Source organism: Mesocricetus auratus, unplaced genomic scaffold (genome assembly GCF_017639785.1).
Source record: "Mesocricetus auratus isolate SY011 unplaced genomic scaffold, BCM_Maur_2.0 Super-Scaffold_100001, whole genome shotgun sequence".
Lineage (NCBI taxonomy): Eukaryota > Metazoa > Chordata > Mammalia > Rodentia > Cricetidae > Mesocricetus > Mesocricetus auratus.
In genome coordinates, this window is record NW_024429187.1 from 14,434,728 (window position 1) to 14,452,062 (window position 17,335).

General features: G+C 45.8%; 1 protein-coding gene across 2 annotated transcripts in view; it reads right to left on the minus strand.

The window, feature by feature from the left end:
• Itpr2 (inositol 1,4,5-trisphosphate receptor type 2) overlaps positions 1–17,335 on the minus strand; it is a 394,738-nt gene that overhangs the window by 117,275 nt on the left and 260,128 nt on the right. For both annotated transcript variants that reach the window (XM_040743610.1, XM_040743611.1), the window contains exons 41-45: positions 15,922–16,178; positions 13,031–13,231; positions 10,189–10,299; positions 6,239–6,334; positions 3,557–3,679 (exon numbers count right to left, since the gene is read on the minus strand). In XM_040743610.1, coding sequence (XP_040599544.1) covers positions 3,557–3,679; positions 6,239–6,334; positions 10,189–10,299; positions 13,031–13,231; positions 15,922–16,178 — 788 coding nt within the window. The remainder of the gene's footprint in view (positions 1–3,556; positions 3,680–6,238; positions 6,335–10,188; positions 10,300–13,030; positions 13,232–15,921; positions 16,179–17,335) is intronic.

Below are 17,335 nucleotides of genomic sequence, written 5' to 3' on the forward strand. Positions count from 1 at the left end.
TATTGTTATTTTTCCACCGATTTACTATTAAAAGCATCTTCTTGCCCACAAAGCATCTAACATTTCTTCATCTATTTCTTGTATTTTGTTCTGCTATTTTGTGTTTTCAGATGGGGTCTCCTGCTGGCACCTAGGCTGGCCTGGAACTCACAGCAGTCCTCCTGCCTCAGCCTCCTGAGATTGGGGATTCTAAAGGTACGAGCCATATACATTTGATTTCAGGTAAGAGTCAAATGAAGAGACTCAGACAACAAGACAAATTGTCTGATGGAGCTAAAGCGGCGATGAGCATACATGAAGGAACTGTCCATGTAGCTTAACAAGGGATGAGCATACATGAAGGAACCATCCATGTAGCTTAACACGTGATGAGCATACATGAAGGAGTGGGAAATGCACTGGGCGGGGCGGGTGGTAACTGCTTTCAAAAGAAACCCCAGACAGAGAAGGGATGGGGACGAAACAAAACACGACACAGCAAGAGCAGGGCACAGAAGAGCCCTGGGGACAGGGAGGGCAGAGCCAGGACGTGCTGCTGAGTGCCAAGGGAATTCACAGCACAGCACCGCAGAATCGGAGCCGAAGAATTTCCCTGTGCGATGTATTAATAGCCCTATGTAGATTAGGCAAGACAGTTACAAGAAGCATTTATTTGCTTCTTGTAACGCCGGCCACAGGAAGGGCCCAGAGGGATGGGGGGTGGGGGGGGGAGGATGGAAAAGCAGAACCTTGTGCCTGCTGTGAAAAGCACTCACAACAGAAACCGAAAGTCTGCGACACCAAAATACACTGTCTGCGCAGAAGATGACTATCGTAAAGCAGGAGGAAGCTGCAGCTCGGTCCTGGGATGACTGGGCTGTGCGGGGCAGACTCTCGAATCTGCAAGGTCATCAGCTGCCTGAGTGCCTCACTGCCCCCCACCCCCGCAGGTGACCTCAGAGCCTGGATCTGGGCACCGTCCTGCACAGCTTCTGGTCCCCTTCAGGGCAACACCTGGCCATCTTATGCTCACTCCACGTGCACCTCGGTGCATGAGCTGCTTGCATAGCAGGTTCACGAGGGACCCAATAACACCCCAGCCGAAAGCCAGCCAGAGGACCCACACACGGAAGATTCAAAAGAGCTCAGTTGCTAACATCTCAGGGGAAACTAGCGGTATAATTAACTCCAGAAGGAAGCGACACACCCTCGCAAGGGGACAACGGTCTTGTGTCACTAAAGGGAGGGAGAGGACGGAGGCTGTACCGTCAGTTACACACACCAGCAGAACCACTGACGGGTGTCTGTCTGTCTGTCTGTGTGTCTGTGTGTCTGTCTGTCTGTCTGTGAGTCTGTCTGTGTGGACTCTGTGAGTCCGCTCCTACAGACTCTCTGGTTCTAAGAGGGACCTGCTTGGATAAACCACAAGGCTAATGCGTCCTGCAGTCCAGAGCCCACTTCCTCCCTTACTCAGCCTGGTCCTTTCTCCCTCCGGAAGCCCGGCTTCCCCTATGCAGCTATACAGCCTACCCTCGCTGTTCTGCAAAGGACTGCTCTTCCAAAGTCTTGTCTGGAGGAAGTCTGGTAAAAGTCGTCTGGGGGGGGCAGCCATTTCCGCATCTGCTGCCTCCCCACTTCCTCTCTGCAAGTTGTTTTTGATCCCTGGTGACCCTTTGGTGGCTTGAATTCCTGCTCTTTCATCTTTGAACACATTTTTTTTCTCTCTCCAAGAATGGATTTGTCCTCCAGCTCAAATCCATCAAAACCAGTGACCTTCACGGGGCCTCGGTTTCCCCTGCTGCCAGTGCGCTGCCCCGCTCCCTGCCTGGCTTCTGTGTCAGCCGTGCCTCCTCCTTCCCTCTGCGGCCAGCTCTCGCACCAGTGTTTTCTACTCTGAAGCTCAGTCTACTAGGACGGAGCTGAGCTAACACGAATCTTGGCTCCGACGTTCTGCTGTCCACTCTCCTGCTGGCTGTCTTGAGACGCCAAGGGTATGGGGGTTGATCTGGATCCAACACCTGCGACTGTGTTGCTGGTTTAGCCTGACTGTGGGTTCATGTCCCCTGTCCTATGTACAAGGCCAGGCCTGATGCACGCAGCCGCTCACCCACGCTGAGGGGCAGCCTTCACCGGCAGGGGAAGACCAAATTCCAGTGAAGAACGTGCAGGCGGCTCTACTCCTCTTAGAAAAGAGCACTGCTGCTTGCTCTGCACCCCCATGGTGACCCCTGCTGCTTGCTCTGCCCCAACCTTCTCTGCTTCCCCCCACCAAGGTGTTGCAGACTCTGCAGCAACCCTCTGCCTCAGACACACACTAACTATGTCACTGTGTTTCTGTGTCCCCTGTGGCACGCCTTAGGACTTTCATTCTAGCCTGGGGGTTATTTTTTTCTGTTCACATTCAAGTTCATTCTCTACTCTTCTTTTTTTTCTTTCCTAGCTTGAATCAACTCTGTCACCTGACTTTTCTTTCTCTGAAATGGGACTTTCCCACACCCTGAATCTCCGCCTTCTCACTTCCTTCAGCTTGTCTCTCGGCGTGGCTTTTGGTTCCTCAAGGCCTAAAATGCCTTTCCGTCTCCACAGCTGTAACTCGGCTGCCCTCGCCCTGTGAATGGACAGACTGAAAACCTTGCAGATCTCAAGGTATTGACTGCATCGCAAGAGAGCAGCAGGCCCCGTGTTGCAGCTTTTAGAACTGGGTTCCTTCCTTGATGACTTAAAAAACAACATTATTCAAGTTTGTATCCATTAGGTGATCCTATGAAGGTAGAAGGGTACAGGAAATGTCCCAAGAACAACCTTTAAAACTAGACCTACTTAGAATCTGACCTCCCATCAACCAGATCCGTTTAACCAACAGATCCGATGAATGTGAAAGCAGACAGGAGAGGTTTGAGACATTTTCAAAGCCTGAACTTGATTCTCTCAAAGTGAAGGGGCCATTGGTAACAAAAAGCAAGTCAGTGTGTGCACATTTAGGGTTTTACATTTTGAACCTGTCTGTGTTAGATGATGCGAGTTTAAAATCAATCGTGTTTGTGGAAGTGGGCTTATCGAACAATGGCTATCAAATATCGGCACTTACCAGCAATGAATCGAAAACATGACTCTGAAGAAATTTAAGACATAGCTTATAGATGCTGGAAGTCCAGTGGTGAGCACTGAGGGGGTGCAAAATTCTATCAAAGGTTTGTCAATACGACTGAAGGACTGAGCTCTCTCTCTCTGGGCTAGCCCTGGCTAAGTTGTGGACTACCCCTACCCACCTCTTCAGACCCTACATCCTCAGCAGCCTGTCACCCCTTTTCTGAGGCTTTGTTGTGAGCCACTTACTTCTTCCAGGCAGAAGTTTTCCCCTAAGTCTCCTCTTCTTGTCAATGGCTCCCTGGCGGGCTCTGAATTGCATAATCGGGCATTCAGAGGACTTATATGTTTTCTCTAACTGAAGCCAAGGAAGGGGAGGGGGGAGGGTTGCTGAATGAACAAGGACACCAGAAGGTAAATATAATTATAAGCCATCGGCATGAGACACTGTGACCGGGTAGGCAAGACACATGGAGATAAAGATTGGTACCTGGTGGGCCAGAATGTAGATGTTGTGTCCAACGTCCTTCGGAGAAACGCCGTCATCCCCTCCTTCCTCGTCCCCATGGTCGCATTCCAGTCCTTGGTTATAGGCGTTCTTCATCACATCCACCTAGCAACAATGAATGAATAAGTAAGTAATAAATAAATAAATATTGAGAACAGGGTCTGAAAGGTGGCAGCAACACATCATATTGTTTGTGAGTTGGGATGCTTCAGGACAGCCAGAAACATGAGAGCTCTAAATGTAAACAGATACTGCATCTTTTTTCTCTCATGTGCAGGCTCTAGATTTAAATGTGTGCACGTGCCGATCTGTAGGATGTGAAGGTAGAGCGAGAGAGCTAAGGGAGGAGAAAGTGGGTGAGACGGGGTAACGGGACACGCGTGAAATGAAGGCGGCGGGTATCCGAGGTGGAAAGGGGAAGCCAGCGAAGGGGAAGACGACGGGGTAGACAACGTGAAGGGGACCAAGAGGAAAAAAGCGTAATGGCTTATCTCTTAGCTTCCACCGCCAACTAGACGCAGCCTAGAGTTATCTGAGGGAGTTTCGGAGGGGAGGCTGCCTCCCGAAGATGGGACCTATGGGGCATTTTCTTGATTGGGGATTGATGTGGGGGGGGCGGCCCACTGTGGCTGGTAAGATCCCTAAGCAGGTCTGGCATAGGCTGTGTAAATGAACATGAGACAGGGCACAAGCCAGCAGTGCAAGCCAGATCAGCCCTGTCCTCCCAAAGCTGCCTTTGGTCACGGTGTCAATCACAGCAGGGGAAATCCAGCTAGCACAACTTATTTGTGCAAAAAATGCCATAATAAGACTAATGATATCTACTAACAGAAAATACTTTTGAAGATATTTTTGTAAACCGCAGTTATTTAAATGAGCATGGGATCACATTTTGTGACAATGCTCCCTGTTTACGGCGAATGCTTCTGTTTCTGTCTTTGAACACTAGCACTCTGAGGTCTCCGCGATTTAAGAGAGTCTGGAATCCTGAGAAAACATCCACTGTTTACCGAGCACTCAAGGGTGGAGCCGGGGACAGGGTGCGGGTCCCGGTGCTGGGCTCTGGAGAGTCCATGTGGACAGGAGAGTGCCTCTGCTCAAGGGTGTTGCTACCCAGCAGGGTCAGAAGTGTGCTGTTCCTATGGTATGACAGGTCTGGGGCGGGAAGCACCTAACTCCACTTGAGGGTGGATCGTGGAGGAGGAGCAGATGATAGAAACAGGAGAAAATGCCAGAGGGGACTCTTTTCAAAGCGGGTGCACGGTGCTTTGTCAAATAAATACATAACCGTATCCCCCTTACCCAGAGAGTAGGCAATTCCTAGTCTCCTTACTCTACTGCCTGTAGAGATAAGGCTTAGCCAAACGGCATGCTTTCTCTCTCCATATATCTGTCTTGAATCCAACCCACACCAGGGAGTCCAGAGAGTGTGGCACCAGCCTCCCTAGGACTCCCCATAGCACCAGCAGCCTCACTGACACACAAGAAGGCTTTGTCACGGGGGGGGGGCATGTGCCGAGCAGCATAGCTTAAGCCTGCCCTCCGGGTATCTGGAACCCATTGCTTTTGAAGCATGCCCGGATGACATCATTGTTTGTGTCCCAGAAGGGAAGAGGAGTGTAGCTTTTAACTCGTACTCGCGGAGTCACGGTCATGTCTCCCTCTTTCTCTGGGGCCAGATGTTCTGTGACAATTCATTCATGAGAATGGTGCACAAAACATACAAACAAATTTATCTGTGTTTCTGGAAATGTACAAACAAAACTTGGGGGTGTGGAAAACATGGTCTGCAGACCTCCCTTACAAACCGTCATTCCTGGGTATCCCTGGGGAACTGGCTTCAGTACCTCCTGAGGATTCCGACCTCTGGATACTCAAGGACCACTATAAACTGGAGCAACCCGCATGTAAACTATGCACCTATTTGCACCCTCCTGTATACTCAAAATCATCTCCAGGTTGCTTGCAATAGGTAATGTGATGCAAACATTATGTAAATCATCGCACTGATGGGAGAAAATAGGGTAAGAGCCTGTAAGTGTCGGCACAGTGGGCCTTTAAAAAATGTTTTCCGCCCACCCACAATTGTGACTCTATATGGCTGAGCCCACTACAGACAACTATACCCAGAAATTATTAAACCAAAGCCAAGATATTTCTTTTTTTTTCTTTTTTGTATACAGTTAAGCAGAGTGTGGTAGAAATTTAGCAAAGAGAAGTGCTTAAAGTGGCTAAAACTGGCCAAGTCAGACTGGAGCGATGGCTCTGGGTTAAGTGTGTGCCTCCCGCTCTTGCAGAGGACTCCAGGTCAAGTCCCAGGACCCATGTCCAAGCATGTACAACAGCCTGCAATTTTGGCTCCAGGGGGATCTGACATGCTTTTTGAGCCTCTGAGGGCACCAGAACACGTGTGACATACATAGGCATGAATAGACATGCACATAAGTAAAAAGGGAAAACTAATTCTAAAATAAAACCTGGTGAGTCCACAGGCCTGAGCCACATGGTTCTTCACCACCTCCCCGAGTTCAGGCCCTGATGCTCCTGACAGCCCCACTCGAGCAGTAAGAGATGCTGCCCCTAACATCTTGAAGGCCCCTGACAGCCCTGCCCCAGCAGTAAGAGATGCTACCCCCAGCAGACGGCCTGGGCAAGTGTTCTTACCAGTTCCCTGGGTCTCATGTTGAAGAGAATTCGCTCTGCGTTCTCACTGTCGTGTCTGCTCTCCATAATGGCCAGCAAAAGCTTAGAGGCATTATTCTGGGGACAAGGACAGGGTTAGTACATACACAAAGTCCACAGCCCAGATTAACAGCCCCTGGCATCCGAGTTAACTGACAGCGCTGGCCTCTGTGTGTTTTCTCAACCAGGTGAAATTTGAGACTTCTTATTTATTTTGTCTTACTAATGGAAAATAGAATATCTTATTCATTGTCAATACAAAATAAAAGTAACAAGTCATGAAAGATGGGGGTTATTTTATGAGGATTTTTTTTTCTGAGACAGGGTTTCCCTGTGTAACAGTCCTGGCTGCCCTGGAACTCACTCTGTAGTCCAGGCTGGCTTCAAACTCACAGAGATCCACCTGCCTCTGTCTCCTGAGTGCTGGGATTAAAGGCATGCACCACCACTGCCCTTACAAGGGGGGGATATTTTAAAATTACAGGTGTTTTAAATGGACGACTGACTAGACACTAAAATAGAAATATATTTTCTTCTAATGCTTTTTAAACTGGATTTCTACGATGACATTTTAACAAGACAATCAGAGAAACAGCAATCAGTGGCATTTTATGGACATGGTATACATATAAAGAACTCAGTACAACTATTTTTAAAATGAAGTAATAATATTGCTATCCTATTGAAACTTTACATAAATTCATGAGTCATCAGTGAGAAAAGCTGTAAATTCCTGAGTTAGAAATATAGAGGTGATTTGGTGACAGCTCATTTACTTCCCCACATGCTGAGTAGCATTTTCCACTACTCTCTTAATGAAGAATTAAAGCAGTTGAGGCTGTTATAATTTTGTTTTTAAACACACTACCTCAAACACTGTTGCTTAAGATATCAAAGTATGAGGCAATTTTCAATGCTAAAAGGGTACCAGAGAGTCACCACTGGAAATACTCTGTCCTCACTGAGATAAAACCTTACTCTATCCAAAAGCCTGATGAGTGTGTGTGTGCATGAATGTGTATGTGTATGTGTGTCTGTGTGTGAATGCATGTGTGTATATGTGTGTATGTGTGTATATGTCTGTGTGTGTGTGTGTGTGTGTTATGAGGGGTTATTAAAGTCATGTCTAAGATACTCAGAGTCCTCATGGTTTTAAAATGAAATAATTGAGCTGAATCCGTGTTTGTTGTAGGAGGACAAAGCACTAATTGATAAGATCGTGTAAATTAACTCTTGTTAGACATTCTATCCAATGCTCCCAGAACTGCTTGATGTCACCTTTAAAGGGATACCTAATGACTCTGAAGATAACAAGGGTGACGTTGGGTCACAGCAATGCCACAGCCACTGCGAGGGATTTCAGTGCAAGGAGTGGAATTCTACTTTTTTTCTGCCCCACTTTGTATTTTACAAATATTTTCAAATGCTACAATCCACTTTTATAACCTGGGTTCCAAACAACACATGTTTAAAGAAAATATGGTTTAGGAATTAGAGGAGATGATGGGTCCTTAGTCCCATGTGAGTAGACCCCTCAGAATTCAGAGGTTATGACTTGGCAGCTTGGGGCGTGTTCTCAGATGCGCCACTCTCTGCAGGGTCAGTGGGAAAGGGCTTTGAGATGTATCCAGTTCCCCAATGCCACGGGCAGTGTGGTGCTTTCAAACAATTTTCCTTCTGGTGCTTGGTGAGAATAGAAAGAAATCTTGCAAATGACATTCTGAAATCTGAACCGATTTGGAAGTACACGAGTCTGGATATACTGAAAAACCCAACATAAGTTCTCCTGTTAGCGGGATTTTTCCTTCCAGTGGAAGCTGGAGTCTTCCTCATAGACCAGTTACAAAAACAAAAATACCAAGTGAAGGCTGAGAGACAGGCATCTCAGAAAGTTATTAAGCCATAATATTAAATGAGTATATAAAGTATGTTTAAAGCTGTAATCTGTATAATATTATATTTAAATTATATTATGTCACATGGTATATATTCATAGTGTTATATTTTATTGAAGGTATAGTACTAAAATTATGGATAATTAAGCCATCAAATGTTACTAAATAATTATTTACAGTGCCTTATCTCATGAAGTTTCCTAAACTTGCCAGCATGTATAATTCTGCCCTACAGGTATTCTCTTACCAGGCAATAATAATAAAACAAAATCTTTAGATTTAGAAAGTACACTCATCAGAGTCCCTAAGTATAAAACCACATTTAAAGTATTTCAAGAGAAACAAACACCTGTGTTGCTTTAGGTGTAGCCTGATATATCTGACTGCCGTTATGTTTGAATGAATTTTGCTACTGAAATAAATAAAAATAAAGTGATCCACTTTAAAGTGTTTTAGTTAGAACACGTAGTATTTTGGTTCATTACATCATTATTTAATTTTTCAGAGTGAGACCTGGATTTGTGCCTACACCGGGTGTTAAGTCGATGAGTCATTCAACGTCTCCCTACAGAGAGCCATGTGACTGACAAGTCAGACTTTAAAACATAGCCTTTAGACAAACAAAGAACCTTGGAGACAAAGGAGGAGGCCTTTGGATGTTGAGTCTTCATGAGTTACAGTTAAAATTGAATTTAAGAGAGAATGAAAAACTCTTTTTAGTGACTCCAGTTAGGCTGCCTGTCACACACACCAGGTACTCACAAACTGAAGCAAAGGCACAAGATGGCAGTGACGTGTGTGTGTGTGTGTGTGTGTGTGTGAGAGAGAGAGAGAGAGAGAGAGAGAGAGAGAGAGAGAGCAGGGGTGTTAGATCTTCTACACAGTATGGATAATAGCAGTAAAAACACAAATAGAGCCCAGCACAGCATTCACAGTAGTTGATTTGTATACAATCCACCACATACAAACAGCAGCATTTTGGATTCTCCTGGGCCACTTACCTGTACAAAGTTCAACCTAATTGTCTTCAAGTTGGATAGGTCTGGCTTTACCCCCCCCCAAAAACAGTTTGGTACCCATGTGCAGAGTTTTGCTTATGTGTGCTGTGTATGTGAAGGCCGGAGGACAGGCTGAGTCATCTCTTAGGTATGCCCTCTACCTGGCCTTGTGAGCTCACTGATGAGTGGCTGTGTCGTCAGGCCAGAGATTGCCAGAGGTGCTCTTCTTCAGGGTTAGGGTTAAAGGGCTTACACCACACTTGACTTTTTCAGATGGTTTCTGGAGAGCAAACTTGAATGCTGTATTTTACCGAGCATTTCCTTAGCCCTTGGGTTTGCTTTTCGCCAGCATAAACACGCAACACCATAATGTGGCCTCAAGTAACTTATCTAACTTGAAAATCATTTCTTAGCATGTAAGATGTATGTATGTTGTTATGGGTCTCTATCTGTTTATCCCTTTTCCTTTGAACAAAAAAATATTTGAATGCCCTTATGCACCTAAATTTTGATAGATAGGATTTCCTGGAAGTATATACCAGGCTCAATATTAACACTATCATTGGGAGGTGGCTAATATCACACAGTAAGAAGGAAGAAAGCCTTAAACTACAATGCAACATTCCTTTATGCTAGCTAATTGGGAATTCTCAAGCCAGGGAAGATTAAAAACCCATGACACAGTGGATCTCCAACACCTTACACTTCTGTTTGTAATGAAAAACAGCAAGTTAAAACAGAGAAGAGGTGAGGGACAGCCTCAACATCTCTACCACAGAACCTCACAATGACTACGGCCTGCGGGTGAATCATGCTTTCCCTGGCTCAGTGAGTGCCCCGTGAGCTCGCTGTCCTCTCCTGTCAGTTCCTGGGTTGAGAGGGTGTTTTGTACAATCATTCGAAATCTCTGGGTTGAGAGGGTGTTTTGTACAATCATTCGAAGTCTCTGGGTTGAGAGGGTGTTTTGTACAATCACTTCAAGACTTAGAATCCACTCCGAACGGGAGGCACACACGGAAAGTATTGGGCGTGACACTACCTTCAGTTGCAGCACCAGATCCATTCTGTATTTGCCAAGAGGGTTGATGTCATTCAGAATCAAGGCGATGATAATGTCGATGCCGTTTGATTCGTGAGTGGCGATACAGGTCTAGAGAAGGAGACATCTGTAAGTTGGCTATCATGACACAGCACCAAAAATGGTCACAGAAGACTTGAAACTTTCAAGTACCAGGTACAGACGATGTTGGACATTTTAGTTATTTTCTGGGGAGGGGTCTATTAATTGCCTGGGCACAAAATACTAACACATTGTGAAAAACACCTATCTTTGACACAAAGAACCTGCGGAATTTCAAAGAGGACTGGGTAAGCTAAAACTCCCCCCAGTCACCAAAACAAAAGAGGACAAGAAAAATGGGATTGTATTATGAATTTCACAAAACTCAGAGCAGACGAGACTTCCTGTCCTGGGTGGCGGGAAAGTTCACAAGGTTCTTGGACTTGCATATTTGTGGAGGGCTGTGGTTGAACAAAGTACAAAAACACCCCCAGAGAGCAGTGTGTGTGTGCTGGGGGGGGGGGGAGTGAAGGACCACTGTGTGAGGATTTCAAGCTTCATTTTATGGAAGCAGCAGGAGGACTTCTAAGCCATGTGAGTAGCTTGAAAAGCTGACACCCCGGTGAGTCACACAAGAAAGGACAGCCCCAGCCAACAGGACGGCTTGGCCTGGACATTCATGCAGAGGAAAGGTATTCCCGTCCCACACTGACATTAAGTCCTGAGGCTTCTGCTCATGGGAACACCTGCCAAATGGACCTTCCACACATTTTCAGAGCATGGGGAATAACCCAGGTAGGACTTGTTATTTTATTATACGTTTTTACCGAGGAATTACTTGGCTTCATTAAGGAGTTTCAAAACTTAGTTCTGATATTACCACAAAGTAAGGAACGCTCAGACAGGCTTTTCACAAAATGGAAAACTACTGAAATACCATATTTTCTACCATAGAGTTTTATCAAGACCAAACTCAGAATGTGTACTTGGAATCAGCAGCCAAGGACCTCTTTGTCATTGTTGTAGAAAACTAAAATATAATCTTGAAAATTAGGGGGAAAGATCTGAAAACCCTTTTAGTGCCACAAACACATTACAGAGAAGGAAGTAATAACCTTATATGATCAATGTGTTTCCACCATATGAACCCATGGATGCATGCATATCGTGTGTGTTCAGACATATGTGTGCTCACAGACACAGTAGGTGTGAGGACAGTCATACAATCTGCAATAGAGAAGCTGACCTTTTCCACATTTCCTTTCTACACTGATGTTTAGTGTCAATCACATCTTTAAAGTTTATGTCCAGAAATGATTGACGTGGAAACTCCGCCCCTGAACCTTGCCTGTGCAGGTGGCTCCAAGATGCTTCATAGATTCTAAACAGTTGTCAGGATGACATCATCCCCTTTACCCCCTTATATGTTCTGTCTTCTCCCATAACTTGTCCTTCGAGTAGAACGAGGTATTCTAGGAGCTGGAGATGAATATAGGGTCTCTCACACATATGTAGCAACATCAACAGGGCTCAGAAAGTCCTCTGATTTTCTGCAGCTCACTGAAGGCAGAATTCTGAGACACTGCAGAGTCCTGTGAGCTCTGGGTAAGTAGCCACGGACCAGCAGAGGGACAGCAGAGAGACCCACTTCATCAGCTCACCTGGTGTATATCACGGTTATCAGACTATCCCAATGAATGTGTCACACGGGTATCAGACTAGATCACCTATGTGTAACACAGGCATCAGACTAGCTTGATGAGTATGTAACATGGGTATTAGAATATCTCAATGAGTGTGTAACACGGGTATCAGACTATCTCAATGAGTGTGTAACACGGGTATCAGACTATCTCAATGAGTGTGTAACATGGTATTAGAATATGTCAATGAGTGTGTAACATGGGTATCAGACTATCTCGATGAGTGTGTAACATGGGTATTAGACTATCTCGAGTGTGTAACACGGGTATTAGACTATCTCGAGTGTGTAACACGGGTATTAGACTATCTCGATGAGTGTGTAACATGGGTATCAGACTATCTCGATGAGTGTGTAACACGGGTATCAGACTATCTCGAGTGTATAACATGGGTATTAGACTATCTTGATGAGTGTGTAACACAGGTATCAGACTATCTTGATGAGTGTGTAACATGGGTATTAGACTATCTCGAGTGTGTAACACGGGTATTAGACTATCTCGAGTGTGTAACACGGGTATTAGACTATCTCGAGTGTGTAACAGGGTATTAGACTATCTCGATGAGTCTGTAACACAGGTATCAGACTATCTCGATGAGTGTGTAACACGGGTATCAGACTATCTCGATGGGTGTGTAACATGGGTATCAGACTATCTCGATGAGTGTGTAACACGGGTATCAGACTATCTCGATGAGTGTGTAACACGGGTATCAGACTATCTCGAGTGTGTAACATGGGTATTAGACTATCTCGATGAGTGTGTAACACAGGTATCAGACTAACTCAATGAGTGTGAAACTCCCCCCATTGCAGTGGATCCAGAGTGACAGCGAGTTGACTCCTCACATCTACAGAAAAACTGGACACTGGGAAGAAACATAACCTTGCCTTTCTTTTGGTTAAGTCTTTCATCTGAAATATTTTCCTGGGAGTCTTCTTTCATAGTGAAATTTAAATGTCTGCAATTCCACCTTTGTGTGTCTTGCGAGAAAAGCAGCAACGCCGGGCAGAGCGAGCAGGACAGCCTCACAGGCACTGGCTCAGGCCCAGCCTGGCACACCGCTCCTGAGTCGCGCCTCCCGCCGGCTCCACGAGCCTCTGCGTCATGGTTACCTGGTTCTCATGGCATGGGCCCTGGCAGTACTCAGTCAGGCTCTCCAGGGTCTGGTTGACCAAAGCCACGTTCTTCTCGTTGATGTAGAGCCCCAGCAGGCCCAGGCCCCCGGTGGTGCTTCCACAGATGCAGTCCAGGAACTGCAGCGTCTCACACACGAGGTTGTAGTTTGTTTTGTTGTTCTGGTTCCTCAGGAAGTTCTGGAGGGGTGACAGAGAGTGCGACTGAGGGGCTGAGAACAAAAAGCCGGGTGTTGGTGGCGCACACCTTCAATCCCAGCACTCGGGAGGCAGAGGCAGGTGGATCTCTATGAGTTCGAGACCAGCCTGGTCTACAGAGCGAGTTCCAGGACAGGCTCCAAAACAATACAGAGAAACCCTGTCTCGAAAAACCAAAAACAACTACAACAACACACACACACACACAAAACCAAAAACACGGAAAAGGGGGTGCTGGCCATGCTCAGCGCTTGCTCTCTCTCTCTCTCTCTCTCTCTCTCTCTCTCTCTCTCTCTCTCTCTCTCTCTGTCTCTCTCTCTCTCTCTCTCTCTCTCCCTGTGTGTGTATGTGTGTGTTACTATGGAATTCAATTTGTCTTTACAAGAAAGCAGGACGACTTGGGGGAAACAACAAAAAAGGGAAGTAATGAGGGAACATAATGGATGTGACTATGTCTAAGCATAACGATACGGATGAGGATGCCATAATTAAGCTCATTAATTTTCAGAGGGGAGGAGGCAGAGCAGAGGTTGCGGGGAGGGACTGGGAGAAGAGGAAGGAGGGGGACTACAGTTGAGATGTAAAATAAATAAATATAACTTGGAAAGCACACTCATTGTTTCTCAAGATAATTTTGACATTAAATAATATTCAAATAGCAATGCACTAAGTTAAGTTTTTCCTAAAAGGGAGGGGTCCCCTCAGGCTCTAGAAGAGGCACCTTCAGAGCAGGTCATAGTAAACACTGCTCCACTGTCGTCGTTTTAAACCTACGGAGGGTGGACGTAGGTGTGAAAGGCAGAAAGGAGAAGGAAAGTGAAACGTTCAGGGGAGGGGGTCAAACTTCCAAACGGACCATCCCTGACAACCCTATGTCTTCTCTGTGCAGGGTCCATAAGACCATGCTGTGGGAAACATGGAGCCCTACTGAGCTTTTCAGGGAGGAGTACCACTTGTGTATACACACACACACACACACACACACACACACACACACATACACACACACACACATGAAAGATCTGCTACTCGCTGCCTGTTCGGACAGGAAGTATCACAGCAAAAGCCAGAGCCCTTTTCCTGGCAGCAAGATGGGTTTGGGATCTTAGGAAGCACTTCCATATGTATGGATAAGCCCTGCCAAGAAATAAGTAGTGTAGCACTACACGAAGGTACTAAATCAAACAGTCGAGACTATTTAATGTATATTCTCTTGAACAGAATGCTTACATGCACAGATAACTGTTCGTATACAGGACTTTTCAAGAAGAAAACCATCTGCCATTAGTGCACTTCCTTTTGGGGAATAAGCTAAGAAGAGAAAGAACAGGAAAGAGAGAGGATCCCCTATTTTAATACACTTACAGATACCTATCTACTTACAGGAAAGAGAGAGGATCCCCTGTTTTAATACACTTACAGATACCTATCTACTTACAGGAAAGAGAGAGGATCCCCTGTTTTAATACACTTACAGATACCTATCTACTTATTTGAATTCGTTTTAGCCATTTGTTCTTCCTAGTATCAAAGTGGACTCCTATGATACCTGAACCAACCTCTGTGAATGACATTAATATTACATCGGCCGCTCTGCAGTCTGTGCCCCACAACTGTCAGGGCACATGGGTTACAGTGAGTGGGCACGCAGCTCGCGCTGCAGAAGCTTGGTCTAACTGTGGCAGGCTGGTCCACGTGAGCCACACTCGCTCCTCCTTCATTCCAGAGCATCTCATCGCCACGGGCGGCACTCTGTCCTGCCTTTCCAGTCCTTTGTGTTCTAGACAACAGTGAACACATCTCCTATGTGGACAGACACTCTTAGAACCAGACTGCTTAGCGGCAATACAAGGCTCCAGGAGATCCTAGGCAGGACCTACTGCGGAAACCTCAGCCGGCTCGCTATAATTCATTAATAAAAATCGTTCGCCAGCTATGCTAGCTTGTAAGCTGGCTGGCATGGTGGGCGTGTGTCTTTCTTGGAAGCAGTCTGCCAAATGGAAACGCTTCAGGTGGAGCATTCTCAATGTCTCTCAGTCAGGCCAGTCAAGATGGCTCCTTCTGTGTTCCTTTGCTGTGACGCCATGGCCAATGTATGCATACAAATAATGCCAGAGAGGTCGTCAAAGTCTTGAGAAGCCCTTGTCTATTTGACAGAGTAAATGGTAGTGGTGGAGAGGCTGTGGATGTGGGCTACATTAATTAACAAAGCAATTTTCACTACAAGCTTTATATGGCTAGGTTTCTAATGAAACATAAAATACACCCGAGTCTAAATCCATGAGCTGCAGACGAGATGAAGATGACCATCCTGGACAAACAGGGCAGAGGAGAGCGGCGGGGCTTAGTGGTGCTACAGTGTGAGTTCTGCACCACAGGGTGACTAGTGTGCATTCGCTTGTTTCTAATGTGTGAGTTCTGCACCACAGGGTGACTATGTGTGTATTTGCTTGTTTCTAATGTGTGAGTTCTGCTCTGCACCACAGGGTGATGATGTGTGCATTTGCTTGTCTCTAATGCGTAAACATCTTGACTCTCATTTTCCTTCCTTTCCATTTCAATAGGGCATCGATGTCTTTGCTGATTGTTTCTCCAGAATGCTCTCCTAAGTTCACCTTGATTACTCACAGCCACAGGCTACAGAGCTCGCCCACGGGGAGAAGAGGATTTACCTGCAGCTCCCGGTTGTGGTTCTCACACAGCAACTGCAGGAACCTGAGGATGGGCTGCATGATGGTGATGGCCGGGCTCATGGTAACTTCCTCCGCAGACTTTTCCTCTGCACTTCCTGCTTCCGGTCCTGAGCACATCATGTCTATTTCTGGGTCCATTTCTCGTCTGTACACACAGTACGCTTTGGAGGTGGCTGAAGATGCCTCTGTTAGCTGCCCCTTCATTCCCTCTTTCAGATGAAGTGACGGATCTCTCACTGAAAAGCAAGAAGCAGTTGGGTTTAGAACTCATTTTTCTTTTTTAACTAAAGGAAAATAAATACCCCACAACAGCAATCCAGATCCCCCCCCCGCTGAATTTTAAAATCATCTAACAAGAGGTTCAACAATTTCCTTAAAGGGACGTAACAACTAAAGAGTTAACACAGTGATCAGAAGAAAAGTTCTTAATATTTAGTCAATTTAAGAATTTTCTGACACATAACTCTATATCACAAAGGCACGTAAAATGTAAAAACACGCACAAATGACTTTACAAGGATACACCAAAGGACTGGAGAGGTGGCGTCTTAGTGCAGTGCTAAGACACCATGACCAAAAGCAAGTTGGGAAGGAAAAGGTTTATGCCATATTGTGATGGATATATCACAAGATTTTACACACACACACAGACTCACACATACAGACACACACATACACACACAGACACACATACACACACACACATATATATATTATATATATATATATATGAAGCAGAGGTCATGGAGGGGTGTTCTCACTGGCTTGCTCATCCTGGCTTGCTCAGCCAGCTTTATTATAGAACCCGGAACCCCGGAAGGCACTGTCCCCAGTGGGCTGATCCCTCCCACATCGACCGTTAATGAAGAAAATGCCCCACAGACATGCCTACAGGTCATTCTTACGGACGCATTTTTCTCACTTAAGATTCCCTCTTCCCAGTTATGTCTAGATATGTGTCGAGTTGACAAAAAACAAACAAAAAAACCCAACCAGGACAGACGGCTGAGCAGTTAAGAGCCCTTGCCTCTCAGCCAGAGGGCTGGGTTCAGTTCCCAGCGCCCATGTCAGGCTGCTCACGGCCTCCTCTAGCTCTACTTTCAGGGATGCAACACCGTCTTCTGGTCTCTGTGGACACCCATACACACATGTGGCACACACAGAAAGACAAGAGTGTATCAAGAAACACGCGTGTGCGCACACACCTAAGACTTCCTATAGCTCTCATGGGAGAAAATGGTCAATTGCAAAATATTAGCATCTCCACAGTTTGTATTTAACTGGAAATAATAATCTGGTTATTCCGAACGCAAACACGGTCCTCAGAGCTTAATTTCCATCCCCAGAAAGTCTGGGATGGTTTTCTTCGCTGAACAGAACAAGGAAATCAAAT